Consider the following 20,743-nt stretch of genomic DNA (forward strand, 5'->3'; position numbering starts at 1 on the left):
CCAGATGCTATTCTGTAACAGTTTTCTCAGAATAAAAGAAATTGATAAGACTTATTCCTTTCTCTTCATTAGAATCATTTACAGACTGAATACTGGTAGTGATTATTGCAGTAAGCAGCACCATGCTGTGTTTTCATACTGCTATTGCTTAGCTAGCTAAATCAACAATGCGTTATAGTGAAAAAGACCAAAACACTGCTTCCTTGATACTCACAACACAAATAATCTATCAGCATTCAAATTTAGGAACATGGAGCTCTAAGAACCAACCAATATGTGGTATTTTTCTTTCTATATGGACAATATTTTTGCAAGATAGTTGTTACCAATATGCAATATATAGAGCAGAGACTTTATCAAAAACTCAGTTAATCCCAGGTGGTTATGTGAAGCTGTTGACAGATTCCCTAGGTGCTATCACTGAACATATTACTTTCATGCTATCTTCTCTTTCGATCCAACAGTTCCCTCTGGCATTAGTGGAAAATCCTAACAGACAAGCTCCAGATAAAACACACCAAGTTAAGCTGTCCTAATACCCCTAATTCCTGTTTTCTTCCACTGCAACTGCAGAGATTCCTCTGGTCTTTTCTCCTTGCAGATCTCGATGCTAAATTCAATGCTCACTTTGCCCAGCTCTGAATTGACCCTGTCATGCTAGAAATTGCTTTGACTTTGCAATTTGAAATGCACTTCCATGGCAATCGTAAGAATCAGAATGATTATAAATGTTGCATACGATCAACCAGTGCACAGCTCCGTACAATATGTTAGGATTCATTAAATTTCAAGGCAAAAATATATATTTCACTAAAGCTTTAAATCGCCCATGCAGTCATCTACACTAATCATCTCATTTCATACCAAAACCATTCATTTTTGCTACGTGGTTTATTGCCTGAATGTTAATTTATTCTCTGCCCAGTCCTGCTTCTGACTCAAAGCAGAGTCCGTAAATATCACTAACTTTTAGTCCTGAATTAAAGTACAAAGCCTGAAGTATATGCACCTACATTAATACATTAATAACAGATGCCTCCAACTCAGCAAATCAAAGCATGTGATACTAAGAACTAATTAATAAAACTGTGCTTCTAGAGAAGGTTTCTGTACAATGTTAAAGCTAACAATTGGTTATTCATTCAGTGCTTTATCAGCCATTAACTCTCCTTACTGTAACTATATTCCAGCACTGTGTTAGCTTATTTCTTTGTAAATCGGAGGATTTTAAAATTTTATTTTATTTTTTTATTTTGGGGAGCGGGGGAATAAAACTCAAAAACCAAAACCAAAGACCTTCCATTACTTTCAGAAAAAGACATTGACTAACATCATCAGGAGTACATCACCAAAATCAATAACAGTCTGAAACTCACACCCATCTCCCCAAGTGCCAAAGAAAACACCTCATCTATCTCACCTAGCACAGAACAGTAAAGTGAAAAACGAAATTCCCTTTGCTAATGGTCCCACATCTTCTTTCTGATTTCCCATTTAGAGTCAGTGAAACAGATCAACTAATCCAATGTCAGAATGAAGAATAATGGAGCAAAATAATCCTCTGTATGGCGTCAATACACCTGCAGGTGCTAGTGATGCTAAACAGGCTTTTTAATTATGCATTCACAACAGTGCCAGGAGGCACTGTTATAATGTCTAAATGGAAAATTGTTTAGATTACTGTATCTATCAGTTCATGATCTCTGTTTAGCAAGACTTGCTAGTGGCAACTTCAGAACCAACCTTGAAAATCACCCTGAATTCTAGCAGATTAGGAAAATATTTACACTTGTCCATCACATGTTTATCCTAAGAAAAGCTTACTTGTTAAAAGAAGCTAGAATAACTTGTCATATGTCATGTGTCATCAAAAACTCTTGGTTTTGTTTCCACTAGCTCGAACCAAGATTGGTAGATGTCGGATAAAAGGGTCATTGGTTTAAGAGAACTAAGGAACAACATTTTACAGTTAGTGGTAGGAAAGAAGAATAGTTTATTCTCTTGCCCATCAAGAAATCTGAGTAGTAAGCAGAATTGGCCTGGATGTAAAATCTTAGATTCTGTGATGAAAAAAATTATGAACAGAACTTCACTAAATCGCTTACAGATCCAGTCACATAATACATCTATGATTAAGTCCTCCCAGACTCCTGTGGCCTGTTTGTTGTAGTATGTGAAACTGCAAAGGCTTACATTTATATCACCCCATCCCACCAAGACTTCCCATTCTGTAGAGGGCTGACTAAGTATTGAAAAATGGGTAGGACTAAATGAAAAATAAACTTTTATGAATGTTGGTAAATATCACTGTCCTGGACAAAGTGCTGGCTCTCACTATAGCTGTTAAACAAGTTTTTGCATAAATAATTTGAAAATGTTATTTATGTCTTAGTCTTGTATCTATTCTAGCAGTAACTCAATATCATTCCTTCATTTAAGTATTTATACTTGTATAGTATTGTTGCTTTGATTCTGCATCAGATATGACAATAGCGATATTCCATATATTTGAAACAATACCGAATGGATACTTCAAACAAGGGAACCAGGTGTGTACGGTGAGAATAGACGTACCCATCACAGGGAAAGGAGTACATCCACAGTAAAATGCAGCCATGGTAGATTAAAAAATTAATTGTGTTCTGTACTTTTCAGCACTGCCATTCCCATAAACAAGTCAAATATCTGGAATAAGTAACTATTTCAAACCATATCTATCACAATATACAGTTTGACTCCAATTCTTAGAAATACTGATAGTATTAAAAAAGTCAAACCTTGAAAGGTTCTAAAATCCTTGATCGATTAAATCCATGGATAAAATGCATAGGAAGAAATTTACTCAGCTGTGACAAAGAGTCATTAAATTGTGTTTGTTCCATGTCTTAATGAAGTTCATTAACATGATTTCAACACTGATTTCTCTGTGAAAATATTTCTTCTTCTTGCCCGGGAGCTCATACATCCTCTCTTTCATTTCATAGCTCAACTTTTGATGCAAGACGCAAAATTCAGAGCTACAAATACATCAGTAATGAAGATCAACAATTCTATAAATGAAATCTTGCAGATCATAACTGCATTGCAGAATTAGTCAAATAAATACTTGGTGGAGAGTGCATTATCATATTTAAAATGTTTGGTTTGGTTAAAAAATTAGTTTGACACATTGATTTAAGAAGTGACAAATCATCAGCCAGAGATCCCACGGCAGTTGAGAGAGGGAGGAAAAAGTAGAGATGACAGCCAAATTAAATGTGTAAAATCACTGTGGCCCTCAGGCTTTTCCCTTGGGAGGCATTTCCTTCTTTCGGCCACTTTTGTAAGACCGTAAATTAAATCACTGATCTGTGATGGGATATGCAGAGCCAGAAAATCAGCCGCAGTGCGTAAAAAAGCAGCACAGTGATTTTTAACTGCTCTAGACACAATCAACCTTTGAGACAGAGTTTTGAAGATAACTGCAAACCCAAAATGACTTCACTTTATTTTTATGTGCAAATAAATGGTACAGGCATATTGCACATGGCAGTAATGCATGTTTGTAACTGGTTAAATGTACAAGCATCTCACTGGCCACACACGCAATCCTCACAAGTACATGTTATCCCTGTTGCAGGTTGTACTCCTCGAATTCAGCTGAAGGCTGCATAGCTTAAACGTTGAAGAAATGTTACATTCTGGCAACAAATGTTTTGCTCAGAAAGTGTCCGTACATACAGTGATTGATCTCTGATATTCCAAGGTACACATCTGTAGTTGCGTCCATTTAACTAATAAACTAAAAATTAAATAAAGTAATATAGAAGTATTGCTTTACTTAACACAGTTCTCAAAAGATGAGCTGGTTAAAACAGCATTTGGCTGTGCTGAAAGTGTGTATGAACATCAAGACTCTCAGTTATGAACTACAAGACAGCCATCTCATGTTGATGTGGATTGAATGCGCTACTCGGGTCAAAACTACATGACGGAAACTGGGTAGTGAGCCAGCAAAACATTATCTTTATCCCCAGGCTAAATGGTGGATTTCTTCAAACAAAGAGTGAACATATAAGTTAATGTTGTCTGATAGCTTGTAGTCCTCAGTAAAGCTGCATGCAGGAACAGCATGAAAGAGCAAAAACATTTGACACGGTGCTATTGAGCTCCCTGTTAGCACCAGCTTCAACAAGGTGGTTTGGGTACAACATCATCCTCAGAAAAGAAGGGCAGCTGTGAGCCTCTTAAATACTGGCTTATAATGGGAGCTTGCAACACGGCAGAGAACTGAACACACATTATTGGTTCCAATCTGTGTTCCCAGTTCCTGTCTTGTGACTAGCTCATGATATTCTGTTTGATACGAGCTTAGTCCAGCTCATAACAGACAAAAATTACATGCATACTCTCTCCACTATCCCTTTTTTCCCCTTGTAAAAGAAAAACATATGTAACCATCTCCACTGGTCCATGTAATGTAGCTGCTTAGAACAGATAAGGATCTGCCTCTTAATTTTTCTCCCTCAAATAATTGTGTTTGGAAGGCAAGCAGAGAAAGCACTGCAATAGGAGTACTTTAATAATGTCATTGCAAGGGAACTGAACTGTGCCAAAGGTGAACAGCATGCATGATGGCACTTACATTTCTGGCATATCCTTCTAAAGAAATAAGACATTAATCCTACAGACCAGTTTTCACCTTGATCTGGAATATTTAGTGCTCATTTCAATTACTGCAGCTCTTTTTCTAGATATTTCTACCACTGCTAAAGATTTATTACTACTAATGACTGTAAGTGCAACGGACTTTCTCTGTTATTTCAATGAGATTCCTCACACTCAAAGGTCTGCTATACTTTCAGTAAGTATTCTTAACCTAGATGCATTTCTTGTGAATACAGGAATTTTCAGACCCATATATAAGTACCTAGCATTTTGACATCTGTGCTCTCTTCAATAACATTTACACCATGGCCAAGAGCCCACACTAAAAAAATTAGTTCTGAACTTCTTTCTCTATTCCTGAAGCCTAAAATAATTTTAAATAAATAACTTCGAAGTGCTGTCTGTAATAAAAATATGGATCTTCCCTTGGAAGTTTCAGCTCTATGGAAGCACAACTACTAACTGCAGATAACACTAAAATATAGAGTAACAAAACCTGCTTTTCGTTTATTTTAGATCATTTGTGATCTATTATGTCACCACAAGTCTGGTACCCTGCTAATAACTGGAATATATCCAGTAGACACTAATTTTCTCGTACTGTATTCTATGTGGTAACATGCAATAAATCTCACCTGTATCTAATGAATTACAATCATATTTTACAATGGAATAGAGCAATGCCATATATAGAGGCCTACTTAGAAAAGCAGGAAGGAATTTACTCACTGCCATGTGAGGATGGTTTTGTGACAATCTACAAAAATTCAGGAATTTTGAAATTATTCCTTAAAATTCAGGACTAAAATTTACAAGTAAAGAGGTGTCAAATATATGGTTTACTGTTGTCTTCTATATGATAGTATGCGGAAGAACCATGGTGTCAAAACTAAGTATTACTGGAATTGAGTAGAGACAACCATAATGCTTGAAGTACATTTTTTTTTAAAGAAAATCTTACATTTCTGAATTCTAAGAAGAAATGCAAAACAGAAAATCAGCTACTCAGTATTATACTTACATGGTTTTCAGCCACTGAATTTTGGACTTGTCCCTGAGGACAGAATTTCAGTGAAGTCATAAGTGTAACATAACCTAACATAAACAAAGCTGGTTAAAAACAGTTTTAACAAAATCACAAATAGGAGTAATATTAATTGATCATTACGATTAATACATTTATTTTTCATGGTCTTTTTTCAAGCTTTAGAAGTACAACCGGCAAGAAGAATTCGTGATAAAATGTTTACTTAACCAACAATTAGCAAAGATAAATCCCTAGCTTGAGTATTAAATCATAGTTCTCAAAAAGATTAGCAATTCCAAGAAAGATCCTCCTCCCCTCCAAATCATGATGTCTCCGGGTATCTGGCCTACACAGAGATTTTATAGCTACTTAATAGGAACATCACAAGTATTGAATATGAAAGAAAACAACATAAATTTTTGCTTAAGTTACTTCTATTTTGAACTTCTACAACGAGAGAAATCTCTTTAAAATGGAAGTTGCTTAAGCAATAAATTACATGAAGGAAACTTATCCAAATGTGCAAAGGAGAAACCACAGTATGAGAACAACAATTTAATTCCAGATTTGTCCACATATTTCTGCCTCTAAGGATGTGTGGCGTGTGTCTAGTGATGTAGGGAGGTGCCTAGACACATTAGAGAATCACAACTAGGCATGCAGATGCCTGAATATTTACATAATGGTCCTCTCAGAGTCAGGTCCTGTAGTCCTTTATTCACTGACATTTTGTCTGCCAGATCCAAATACATACAGTCTCTAGGAAAAAACAAATAACTCAAGCCATTTGATCTTGCCCAAGCAAATATACACCCTAATTTGAGTTAAAACCAGCAAGTCTGTGTACAACCCGTAAGTTCAGAACACTCTTTCCGTTAAAGGTTTAGTCAAGTGTAACACCTGCAACACCTCTTTTAGTTACAGCAAACAAGGTGAAAGTGTTATGTATTTATAGGTAGCCATTTTTAATTTTGTGGATTCAGAAAAATTTGGATTGGGAGGCACCTTCGGAGACCTATAGTCTGAATTCCTGCTAAAAGCAGAGTTACCTTCAGAGCTAGATCACATTGCTCCTGGCCTTTTTCAGTCAACTTTTGAAAACCTCCAAAAGATCCCCAGTTCCTCTGTACAATGTCTACTTCTGGTTTCCAACCTCATCGTGAACTTTCTTAGTTACACCAGAACTTCCCTTGTTACAACTTCTGACCACTTGCACTCTACTGAGAAATCTTTACTCCACCTTTTCTATAGCCCTCCTCAATTATGTCACCAAACACTACAGGCAAATCCCCTCTTAGGTCTCCTTTCTCCAAGCTAAACAAGCTCAGTGCCTTTTGCTCCTTTTTATATGCCATGTATTCCAGCCCTCCAATCACCTTGCCTGTCCTTCACTGGACTAGGGCTAACTTGTTAATCTCCTTGGGTGGTTCCACAATAGGACAGAGAATCCCAGATGTGGCCTTACTAGTGTAGACAAAGGAAAAGAATCACCCTCCTCTACTTACTGGCCACTTTTGCCAATGCAGCCCTGAAAGCAGTAAGCTTTCTTTGTTGCAAAGCATTGCTGATCCAGGTTCTACTTGTTCCTTACTAGGAGGCCTGATCCTCTTCTGCAGAGCTGTTTGCTACCTAGCAGATCAGTGCCTAGCCTGCACTGGTGATTTGAGTCATTCTGTCCCAAGGGAAGGACTTGTATTTGTTATTTATAAGACTCATGGAATGTGTTTGTTGTTGAATAAAGAGGTTGTAAAAGATCACCGCAAAATCTGAATGAAACTAAGTAGGAAAGATCTGGCAAGTCAGTACTTTTTAAACTATGGGGGGGAAAATTTAGTAATCATGTGGTGTTCTTAGCAGTTTTTAAGCACTTTGCATCAACTACTGAGCCTCTAGGGAGCACTTCCTCCAATGGAAGAGCAAGGACTGTCTGGGTTGGAGTTATGCTGGGTTAGATTTAGCAGGTTTTAAGAGAGAGCGGGTGTAGGAAGTATTGCATTAAACCAGCTAATATGTAAATTGGGAAATCAATGCAGAAGTGGTAGGCACATGCCTGTTGTCCCAGACTTCAGCCCAAGAGACATAGATAATGTCTCTGATACTCTTCTTCATACAAATGTTATACAAAAAGTGATTATTATACTCTGATAATATCAGAGAAAACTCTTACCTCAAGGCATTATTTGACATTAAACATGAGGTTTCAGAAACACCTTTCATTTCCAAAAAAAGCTCTTTGTTGCTATTCATATTTACAGTACCTGCTTACCAGTACAGTGATTTACCATGATACCTCAATTTATTAGATAGAAGAAACTGTCTGTATGGCTAATCAATAGGAGTATCTTTTAGATACAAGGATTATTGCTGGTTTTGTTACTGTACTACAAGGCCTTATGAAGGACTTGGATAACACACTGCTTAACAGAATAGTAAGTATCACAGAATAAGAAAAGACTATCCATGCTCAAGACATCATTCAGTCTAAACTTCATACAGCGAATGATCTAGGGACTCAAAACAGACCAGGAAGAACATGAGAAAGCAATGAGGAACCACTGGCCCCTGGAAAGGATGGCAGTCAGAGCATACAAGTGACTATCCAGTTGTCAGGTTTTGTTGGCATGAATGAACACAAAAAAAAAGGTTTAAAGAAGAAAATAATGTAATCTTGGGACCTTTTTATATTTTTTTTCTAGTGCTAAGGTGATAAAGCACAAAAAAGGGATGGAGGTATCTGTGTGAGAAAAGTACCAACTGGGGCTATGAAGACTGGCATCATGCACCAGTCAAGCAGGAGTGAGCCTCTATCCACGGCTAGCAGTGATGACTACAGTGCAGTTGTCAAGAATCTTGTACATGAAGGTGAGCACTTACAGGTGCTATGGGAGAACCAGTGAGGAGATGGTCAGCAGCGACATGGCATCCTGAACAGATATAGCTGGGAAAGGCTACTGTTGCCTAGCTTAGGGAAAAGATGTCCTGATTTCAGTTAAAACAAGACCAATTCTCTTTTTAGGGTATTTTCATTTCAGCTAAGTTCTTCTAATTAACTGCACTTCTCTGAAGTTGGCTGCATGTTTTCCAGACACTGTTTACTTTGGAGCTGATAACGATAGCAATGGTATGCAGAAGAGGTCCAGGTTTACTAATAAATTTTGTATATCCTGTAAGTGAGAGAGGTGTACTTGCAAGGAGGGGTGGACAGAACAGGTGACCAAAATTGACCAAGCAGGTATTTCACCCCATCCATGTCATACACAGTATAAAAGTAGGAGATCATGAGGGTCTCATGTTCTTGGTCCATGGCTGGCATCGGAAGAGGAGCCTGCCTGTCATTCCTGCAATCCAAGGCCTGGTTCCAGACCGCGTATCCCTGAATCCAGTTCTAGTTTACTGTGGAGTCCAGCTCAGGACTTCTGGGTGCCTGCCCTGCAGCATCTGGGCCAGCTCCACCAGGCAGTGCTGTGCTACCCCGGGAAATTCAAGATTGGTTTTGTCTATTTTGCATTATTTTCTCTGATTATTAGTAGTATTAGTAAAGCATTTTAAATTTTTCAACTTGTCCCTCTCCCTTTTCTTCTTATTCCCTTTACTTAGTGAGGAGGGCAGGGGTTTAACCAAGAGTATCTGCCACGGTTTGTCATCGTCCTGTGATAAACAGTCACAAAGAATATTTCATGATTTCAGATGCAGAGATTCTAAGGAAAGAAAAGGCCATAATTTCAATTTTATAGGAAAAACAATCTATAAAATTGAAGAACAATCTGCATGCAAAGACTTAGAAACAAAGTTATGTAGAAAAGTTCACCCAAATCAGAGCCCACAGAATTAGCCTAACATCAGTCCAATCTGAGCTGCATATAAAACCAAAGGCACAAGATGGAGGCACAAAAAGAGTTAAACCAACATCTTCAGGCCTGAGCCTACAGCCTGCCTCATGAAGGTAAAGTCCTGTCTCAGCAGAGCTAGAACTCAAGAGGTTCTGCATCGATCCATATGCTTACAGGGACTGACAGGTACAGCCAGGTTGTACAGCAGGGAAAGGAGACCTTTCCCTCCTGCTAAGTGACATGTCACTATAATCTTGGAAGAGATTAAGGAAGTCAGCTTCCCTACATTTAATAAATCAGCTACTTGGAGATGAAGAAACATATTTTATTATGTGACTCAGAAGGCAATGAGATAATAGTTCATGATTCGGATCAGCATTTTTACCACGTAACTTTGTGGGCTCTGAAATGCTGCTGCTGACCAATGAACAATGATTCCGAGCTCATATAATGGTCTATAGGGAAAGAATTTGGAAAACTGCCCTTGTGCAAGTAAATGAAAGAAAATGCAATAGTGAGCTTCTATGAATATTGTCACATGCTTTTAATTATTTCATGTTCCCTAGTAAACTACCATAGTATGATGTATGAGAAAGCAGTTTCTACAATAGAGTCAATACATGCTTTCTCAATGACAAATTAACATGTTCTTAGTATGTTTCTTAATAGTCTAGAAAATTTCCTAGAAAATAAATATTATGTATGTGTACCAGTTCTACCTTGTAACTCCAAGCACTGGTTCCATGACTTCAGTATTCTAACAACATTAAAGCCCTCTGGATTATGGAATTATAATCATGAAAAAACATTATGCGTGTCTGCAAGACCCCAGTTAGGATGTAATTATGATGTGAAATCACAATGGCAAAATAATTGAAATGCATGGCTGCCAGGGCTTAGTTATGATCATATAAAAATGCTTTCACTAGGCATTCACTGCCCTGATGATTATTTTGTATTACTGGAATTCAGGTTATGCTGTCTGCAAAGTCTGTATATCTACGCTGATTATAAGCAATATTTTCATCAGTGTACTGACAGATTGCAGCCCACAATATATTTCTAATAGCAATGGGCAAGCAATATTATTTTTGTGAAATTATTGATAAAACCATCACGTGTTTACAATGCCTTCAATATACACTTGGAAAGAAACTGATTATCTCTGTTTTTTTCCTAATTTTGCATATTAACCTTATAGTATAGAATTATTTGTTTGTTAATACCACAACATAGAAGCTAGTGATATATTATTACAAAAGGAAAATATGGGAATATTCATTACAACTTCTATACTTTAGGCATGAGAATAGATTGCTTGCACACCTGAGCCTTCCAGAGTGATTTCCTTAATTTTGTCAGCAAGAAACATTTATATTGGGTTGCTGCAAAAGGAATTGAGTTTTTTTGCATTGTTGAAATTTACCATTTAATATTGAAATACATTCTTAAATAAATGCGGTTATGTTACACATCATCATGATGAGCTTTCCTTGTTTCATGTTTTTGCTACTGACTTTTACTTGCTGTTTATTTTATACCTATTATAGACTATGGAAATGATGTTAGACAAAAAGCAAATCTGAGCGATTTTCTTATTCAAGTTCAAAATGGGTCATAAAGCAGCAGAAACAACTCATAGCATCAACAATGTATTTGGCCCATGAACTGCTAACGAACGTATAGTGCAGTGGTGGTGCAAGAAGCTTCTCAAAGGAGGCGAGAGCCTTGAAGATGAGGAATGTAGTGGCCAGCCATCAGAAGTTGACAATGACCAATTGAGAGCAGTCATCACAACTGATCCTCTTACAGCTACGTGAGAAATTGCTGAAGAACACAACGTTCACTATTCTACAGCCATCATTCTATGGCCATTTGGCATTTGAAACTAATTGGGAAGGTGAAAAAGCTTGATAAATAGGTGCCTCATGAGCTGACTGAAAATCAATAAAATAATTGCTTTGGAGTGTTGTCTTCTCTTATTCTATGCAATGACAATGAACAATTGTGACGTGTGACAAAAAGTGGATTTTATATGACAACCAGCCGCAACCAGCTCAGTGGTTGGACTGAGAAGAACCTCCAAAGCACTTCCCAAGCCAAACTTGCACCAAAAAAAGGTCATGCTCACTGTTTGGTGGTCTGCTGCCAGTCAGATCCACTACAGCCTTCTGAATCTCAGCAAAACCATTCCGTCTGAGAAGTCTGCTCAGCAAACTGATGAGTTGCACCAAAAACTGCAATGCCTGCAGCTGGCATTGGCCAACAGAAAGGGCCCACTTCTTCACAACAATGCCTGACCACGTGCCGTACAACCAGTACTTCAAAATTTGAATGATTTGGGCTTTTGCCTCCTCCACCATATTCACCTGGTCTCTCGCCAACTGACTACCACTTCTTCAAGCATCTTAACAACTTTTTGCAGGGAAAACACAAGATGCAAAAACCACTTGCCAAAGCTTTTCCTGAAGCATGGATTTTTACGCTACAGGAATAAACAAAATTGTTTCTCCTTGGCAAAAAATGTGTTGACTGTAATGGTTCTTATTTTGATTAATAAAGATGTGTTTGAGCCTAGTTACAATGATTTAAAATTGATGGTCCAAAACTGCTATTACATTTGCACGAACCTATATATATTCACTCACACATATATAACTATGAGGTATTTAAGAGAATCTGTACTGAGTTTTAGCTAAATATTGATGGAATCATTTCACTATATTTCAAGACAGCATCGGAAAAGTCTAGTGACAGGGAAATCCTCAAGCCTTTTCTTGACATAAGACCTTAAAAACTGGCTGTTAATCCTCATATCCGCCTGGTACTTTGGGGACGATACCCCCCACTCCCAATTCCACACACCTCCATAATGCTTACAGCAACTCTTGAAATTACACACTATTTTTAGAAAATATTTGCCTCCAAATTTCAATTCTGTATAGCAGATGTAACAAAGAAAAAAACATTACAGCCATGTTCTCCACACTCATAACTTGACAACCACAGAAGCAAGGAGGAACAATGTGTTCAGAATGTCTTAATTGTTAAAAGATCCATTTCCCAGTTTAACATTTAATGTAAGTGGAAGGAACTGCATATGTGGATCAGCTAGCTACTCAATGTGTAAGCATCATGAATCTCCCTCTTAACGTTACATAACCTTGTTCTTTACCTTAACCTCGTATGAACTATTTGCAGAGAGATTTGGTGGCTGCTTTTATATTATTATCATGCTGGAGAACAAAAACAAGTCTGAACATTCAGTTTGTTGGGGAGGGTGCATGTGGTAAAACAAACAGGGTTGTCAGTGATTAAAAAATGAAGTTGAGATCGATTTTTTTTTTTGTTGCAGCAACAGAGAAGACTTACAAAAACTGATTAGTAGAGTTTAAAGATGTCCTTAACTCCAAAATACTGGGTAACAAAAACACATTAAAAGTAAAATCACATTTATAAAATGTATTCTGTGTTACTATCTGGACTGACACAGTAACATTAATTGAGAGATACCTTTTTGGCTTGTTTTGGTTTCTCTTCTTTCTCTCTACTCTTTGAATTATTTACAGAGCTCCAAAATGGCTATAAATAGACATGTTTATGCACCTTCTTTCTGTAAGAAGTAGATCTGAGAACTCACAAGTCCAAGCACTACAAATATAATGCTTGTAAATTTGTGTAAACAAGCTGTACCAAACAGATTATTTCATGCAGCCTCTTTAACCATAAAAATAATTTAAATAATTTAAATTCTTTTTTTAGAAGTTTAATCACTGCACTATACAAATAGGCAGAGCAGTTCATCTCTAAGAACAAATGATCAAAAAGCAAGGCATACCTCATAAGATCAGCCGTCGGAGAACTCAGCTCCTGTTTTCACTTATGATCCTCTGACAGAGGGATGCATAGAGATACGAACGAGGGTAACTACGATTCATTCAACAAAACCTGCAGAGCCAAACTGCTAGTATCGATATGTCAGGAATCCAACCTGACGTGGGCTTAGTGGCTTGCTGAGAAAGCTTCTGTATTATTTAAGTAACACACATAGCTTTGTGCTATTTAAAATTGTGAATCTAATTTTCATGCAGTTGATATGTTAGGATCCTTCTAAATGGCAGTGAGCAAAGAAATAAAGATCAGAAAATTGAGGTAAAGTTAAAATGAGACCGTTGTTTATACACATATATTTCATTTTCTCCCACATCCCAAGCTCCCATATGTCCCCTCTTCCTTTGGGAACCATTTCTACAACCTTTCTCCACAGCCTTGCCCCATGAGAGCCTTGCTTTGTCCACTGTGCCCTGACATACCAAGAGAGGACAAGCACAGACCTGCTTGCACACCAGGTCACAAAGGGCTGGCTCAGCCTGCCTGTTTGCCACACTGCTGAGGGAAGAGGCAACAGGATGAGATACCACCCATCCCCATTAGCTGAACAGACACAAAAGACATACCTCGAGCTCATCTTCGGCCATTTGTCCTGCTGACTCGTGTCCCTCACAACTCAAAACAAACATTTTACATTTTGGAAAGCCAGAGATAAAAGGGGATAAAATGAGTAAAGGATAAAAGGAGTACAAGAAAAAAGGAGGGAAAAGGCTAGACAGCATTTTCCCTGGATTTCCTGCATTTCACAAATTGCATTCCACCTCACCCTTGGGAAGGCTCCCATGCCATATGACAATATTGCTGGACAATTTTGTCATCCAGTCTTTATTACATGTGTATAAATTTAGCAGAACACCAACATTCCAGCTATGATTTGGTTTGCCTTGGTTTGGTTTTTTAAATTAGTTCATCTTGGTGTCTACTCTTGCATGTGAGAACAAAATGTATCTCTCTGTTCTTAGAGTTTTACTCTGCATTCTTCTGCTTTAGTGATTAATTTATACTTACTTACTGAAAAAAGACAACATTTATCTAAAAAATAAAATTACAATATTCATTAAATTCATACTACCTGTTAATGCACTTTGTGCCTTGCTTGTTTATCTTTAGTACAAACATATTTTTATATGAAAATTGGTGTTGACAAATACTTTTCAGGCATACTGTAAGCAACACTTGTAACAGCACAAAGACAGAGCAGAGGCTTTACTTACCAAGCCATCCTGATCCAGAATTGGGAATACACATGTCTGTTTCAGCACTGGGCAACACAAATCCAACTACAAAAACTTCAACTCCATCAGCCATTAGAGCCATTCCCAACACAAAGAAGAGGGCCCACTGGAAACGACCATGGCCACATTCTTGTATTATCAGTTCATATTGCTGTGCTAGCTCTTCTTCATCAGCTTTTCTCTCTGTTTCCAGTTCGTGACGATCTTTATATTCATCACGTATGGGCTGACCTAAGGCCACCATACCATCCTTGCCCTGCCCCATGCTGGGGATTCCCTGATATTCTCCTTCATAAATTTCATCATCTTCATCATGCCCTTCAGTTGCTTCACTTGATCCTTCATCATCATTAGCTTCTACACTGTAATTTCCTCCTTGGACATAGTAATCATCATCATCTTCCTCATCCTGGAACCGGTTGTAGGACCTCTGAGTGTACCCATCCTGAGCTTTGTCAACAGCTTTATTCACTTTTTTCACTGCTTGCCTCTTCACCTCTTTGGCAATATCTTTTGCCCCTTTCATTAATGAAGTCCTGTCTTTGTATGTTTCCTCCATCTTGTATCAAAGAAGGCTGCAGAAGGACCTGCTGAATATCGTTTACAATATCTCTTGCGTGTTGGACATCAACAGACAAAAGACAAGTACACGCGAAGCTCTAATATTCAACCTGCAAAATATGAAAGAAAAACAAGCTTATACTTTGTTCTTTCTTATTTGCTTCTTCACACTGATATGATATGATAACGATCTTCATCTAGGCACTGACACCACAGTTCAGGGCTTCAAATACACAAACTTGGATTTTCTTGAGAGACGCGAATACCCCAGATTACCAGGAAAATACCCTGAAGAGAAATCTAATATCTCTACTGTTTTTCACAATGAAATTTCTTACACTCTAGTCTTGCAATTAATACCAAATTTTATTCTGAAAGAAAACAAGCAGTCCCACGCACTGTACGTTTTATTGACTGTGTCTCCAGTGTCCTTCCTCATTTCAACTCACTGTAATGCAATGAAAGACTACAAATAGTAGCTTTTCTCTCAATGAGTTTACCATTAAATATATGTCCCATGTCCAGCCTTCCATGTACATAAATTTTGCAGGGAGTAAATATTCCTGAGATCTGTACCAGACTTTCAAAGGTGACTCAACCAATGCACTCACAGTGCATCCACACTGACTTTTACCAATATGTAGCCTCCTCCTAAAAAAATCAGCGCAAGGAGCTGGGTGGATGGCAGTGGTGGCACTTTCACACGTCGGAGATTTCCAATACCTAAAAGATGAACAAACACATTTCCTTCTCCTCTGTCCATAGTGACAGCAGAGGCAGCCTGGAGCAACTGTGTATCAGCTAATTCACCCTAGGTTGCACTGGTCCAGCATGAGTTTGCACCAATCTAGCTGCATGAAAGCACCAAGATGTTTCACCCCAGTCTTCCTGCTCCCCTGCTGTATCTTTCCATCTCTTCCTTTATGTGGCCCCAGCATCACAAATGCTGACACAATGAGTCAAGAGCAGCTTGCTTATTCGATTGAAGACTAAACATTCTCTTTTATGGGCAGCTTTCAGGCATATTAGCAAGCTAATTTGCTCATCATACATCTGCACAATCACTAGGGGTAGTAGAAAGAAATGGCAGCAGTGTGCAAGCGGAGTGAAAGAAGAAAAGCAGGATCCTTCTTTGGGAACAATCCATAGTTAAGACAGCTGAAATCAATTACAAAATTGCACCATTACTCATGTGTCTAAAGTTAAGAGAGGGTGAATCTGGACACTGCAACAGGACTGCAGAAGCAAATTTCTGTAGCTGTGCTTCCAAGAAAACACTGCCTGCTTCTAGATTGGGGAAAAGGTTATTTTTAACCATGATCATTTTAATGATCTATTTTCCAGCATAACCTCAGAAAAAGCTGTGGTAGCACAGCTAAGGAGGCAGTGAGATGTAATGCAGGAGGAAGAATAAATGGCTGGAAATTTCTGAAGCAAATCCTATTCCCCTTGCTAAACTATTATGAATTGTCCACCAAGCTCCATGGAAGAAGACCTGGGCAGTGCTCTGAGAAGCTGTCCTTCACTTATTCAGTTGTGAACACTGCCCCCAGAACTACATTCCAGACATCAATTTTAAGACCGATACTGTTTTGAGGGATAGAAAGAATTACAAACTGCATCAGAGAAACAAAGGACATGATGTACTTCTGATAAAAGAAAACCTACCCTCAAATCATACAGACATGCAGGCAATACAGCTTAAGAATCTAAAAGATAATTCCCCAGCTTTTTTTTTTTCATCATGACTATAGAAATTTACCCATAGTAGAAAATGTCTTTATTTTAGTCTGAATGTTTCTTAAAGAAACCAGATATGATGGCAATATTCAACTATTCAATGCAAACTGAAGCATTTACTGGAAGAGAACTGCAGACTTATAAAACCCATGATGTAATATTTATGACTGAAAACTGTAGCCTGATTTTAGGTACACAGTGATCCTTCTAAGTAGGTCATCTGGTGAATCTTTTATGCTAAGGCAGTTTCTCTAATTACAGCTTTTCAGTTTTCAAGGCACTCCTCAGAAGTTATTCCCTGTGTACTGATTTAGGCATCTGATCCCTACTGTTACCTGTGTGTACAGTACAGTATCTCCTATTGTTATTGAACATATAATGCATAAATTCACTGGGTCTGCTGTAGCCTTCATTAAATACTTTCAAGAACTTCATGAACTCATACCAGGTACTATTCTGAGGGTTAATAATTATGAACTATTCCTAGATTTTACCATTTTAGATTATTTTAGAGTGTGTGTGCACCCTAGTAAACCTAAACTCTGAATTCCTCTAATTCTTAGACTACTGAGGATTTTTTGTTGTTGTTTTGTATGTTGTTGTTGGTTTTAGTTTGGTTGGTTTGGTTGATTAGTTGTTTTTATTGTTTTTTCACCAGTGAGTACAGTCTTCTGTTAAAGATTTTTAGAGGTATTACTATTGTAAAATTCAATTTTACCCTAGGGTGTGGCTACGGAGGGAAGACTGTGGGAGTTTAGGAATACTGAATGAAAGTAAAGTGTAAATGCCAACACGGCAAAAACATTATTTGCACACCTATAGTACACCTACCTTATGAGTCCAAAAGACTCTACCAGCACAAATTTGCAAGAGCAACTTACCTTACAGTGCAGTTTATGGTAGACCAGGTATGTCAGTAAGAAATTACACCTGTTCAAACTCATTAACAGCATAACTTTGCCAGCAAAAACCTGCATACAGATCAAGTCAAATTTCTGTCTTCGGCAGAATATGTACTAAGCATGAAATCAGAAATTTCTCTTTATCTTGCCTAGGTTTCCAAGCAGCACACCTAGTTTGAACATTGTTGTTTTAAACAGCTTTTCTTTCTCAATGAACTGAAATCCCTGCCTTAAGGATGATAAGTACAAAGAGGAATTATTCACAGGCCATGCATGATAGCTCCCCTCCCTTTTAATTATGTTCCACTGATTGACAACAAGCAAGCAACTGGAAAGGCTGAAAGAATGAGGATTAATGACTACCTGAGTAGCATACAACAACTAAAGGACTGATGAGATTCTAGCTGTATGCTCTTGTTTGTTCCAACTGTCTTACTCAACAAGCCTGCCTACTTTCATTGAACACCACATTTCCATTCAATTGTTTTAATAATAATTTTTAAAAAATACACCACAAACTAAAAATAATATTTTCTCAGGAAAATAGTGATTACACCTGAAATAAAAACACTGTTTCAAGAAATACCTACAAGTAATTGTTTCAAAAACACTCACAGGTGCATGCACAAAAAAATAAAATTATTTGTTGGCTCTAATGTTTATTCTTTTTTCATTCTATTATATTCACAAATTTCAGTATCGTTACCAATCATATATTGTGCTACATCTAAAATAAAGGTTGGACATTACAAACTAAATCAATGAGGTCCCCAGTCTCTGAGAAGTCAGAAATTCATTCTTTGTGACTTACATCTTCGTTTAACACAAGTCATGGGAGGACTCACCAAACACTAATGTCACATGATATTAACTATATGCATATCTTCAGATAAGAAATTTTTCAGAATAGACCAGGAAGTCACACTCAAATGGAGCTATGGCATTTTAGATACACTTGGGGAACTAATACAGCATCTTTCCTGCTTTCCTTTTTATTCTGTGACTGCTTTTCGAAGAAAAAGAAAATACTTGAAACCACTTCTTATTTAAGATGATGCCTGGTTTGATTTCTGTTTTCTTGCCTTTATTTTTTATTATCAATGACTTTGAACAGATACAACTATTTTGATTCTTCTGAATTTATCTGTTGCTCCAAGTTAGTCTTCATCTGAAGATACAATCTTCTGTTAGATCCTAGCTACCTCAAATTATACTACTCTGATGTGTCAATTTTTTTTTTTACAGGTGAAATATAAACACCTGAGCTATATAAACTCACAAAAAGAAGATTTTTTTTTTCTTTTTTTTTTGCATGTGGTCTCCGTTCTTTAAAAAAAAGTAAGAAAAAATCGAAAATAATTATGCATTGTTGCGTCATGGCAAAGAACAATGGTATTCAAAAGTTACTAAAGTTCTCCAACAATTTTTACATGGTATAGTTCAAATAACACAATTGATGCAGTCCTACAAGTCACCAAAGACCTAAGACATATGTAGAGGTACAACCCCCCCTTCAGTTTACTGGGATACCTGCAAACCTTCTCCCCATCTCTTGATGCACAAAACTGATCTAGGAGGTTGTACTTTTATTGTTCAAGGGTAGAACTTGCTCCAGTATGCCTTCATAAAAAATAGATATCTCAATAAGAAGTACTTTTTATAGTGGTGTTATATATATTTATTTATAGGAGTCTTTATAACAAATAGGAGCTGGCACAAGAGCTGGTGACAGTGAGATTCTTTTGGGTTAATGTTAGCGGATGAAAAGATAAACTTCCGTAGGGTATGCAGATTTTCTTTCTCTCATGCCAGCAAGACCACTCACTCAGGCTGTGCTCTTTTGTTTTGGGTTGCAGTTGCCAAAGCTGTGTAAATTGCTGTAAGGCTGCAGTGCCACCAACAGTGGTGGTTCGCAACCCTCTTCCAGTTCAGGTGGCATTCTCACGACTTGTCCTGTACCAGTACTTTTCACTATTCAACCTTCGTGAAGCCACAAAACATTTACACGAGGTAAGCCTGGAAATTCATTAGTCTAGTACACATCAAAGATCACGAGCTCAGCAGAGACGAGGGCTTCATGATACACATCAATCTCTCCCTTCCTGTTTTATTCCTTTCATTCCTCATTTAACCAGCAGAGATAACTGTTTCTCTCTGTGAACTATATGCTCTATCTGCTCAGCTTCTTTTAAACTGTTTAACTATTTACCTGATTAGAATAAAACCAGAGGAGATACTTCTAATTTGTTTTAGCTTGAAATTTGATAACCTTTATCAGCAAAATTAAAGGGGCATTTTTGACTAAAAGTGTGTTCATTTTTTTTCTCTGTACATCAATGATTTACCAAAAATACTATCTTTATCTGCCTCTTGGGTCCTTGAAGTCACAAAACAAAGAAACAAACAAACACACACAAAAAACCCTCTAGTAATTTTTTTTCTTACAGTGCTTTTGATCACATGCCTAATTCTTCCTCACAGCTGGTATATAAGTATAGAAACAGGATTCGCAAAAGCTCTGTTTAAATCAATACAAACCCAAAAAGTTAATGGCACAAAGAAATCAGACCAGATGCATATGTAACATGGAAAAGGAAAAAATCTGTCCAGTGAAAATTAGGAAATCTTAACTGAGTATCTGTGTTGAAAAATTCAACAATATTGCAAAAATAAATTCTCTTTTAACCGAGGGAGCCAGAGTTAGGAGATGGGCCATTCTTCATGTTATACTTGCACTATATTACTCCTTCCTGTATTAGTTCTATGCTCTAAGTATCTTCCAAAGAATATCCTGAAGGAGGGTGCGACAATGCCTGTAAGTTTTATGAGCATCATCACCCTTTTAAACAGTGACAAAGATATGTCTAATTCAGCTGGTTATCATTAAATACACTCAGGCTTCTAAAATCC

General features: G+C 37.4%; 1 protein-coding gene across 1 annotated transcript in view; it reads right to left on the minus strand.

The window, feature by feature from the left end:
* Positions 1–20,743, minus strand: part of SV2C (synaptic vesicle glycoprotein 2C) — a 117,955-nt gene that overhangs the window by 73,980 nt on the left and 23,232 nt on the right. Inside the window, exon 2 of the mRNA XM_065860738.2 lies at positions 14,610–15,301. Within this exon, the coding sequence (XP_065716810.1) occupies positions 14,610–15,189 (580 nt within the window). The 5' untranslated portion in view covers positions 15,190–15,301. The remainder of the gene's footprint in view (positions 1–14,609; positions 15,302–20,743) is intronic.

The sequence above is a fragment of the Patagioenas fasciata genome, chromosome Z (genome assembly GCF_037038585.1).
Source record: "Patagioenas fasciata isolate bPatFas1 chromosome Z, bPatFas1.hap1, whole genome shotgun sequence".
Taxonomy (NCBI): Eukaryota; Metazoa; Chordata; class Aves; order Columbiformes; family Columbidae; genus Patagioenas; species Patagioenas fasciata.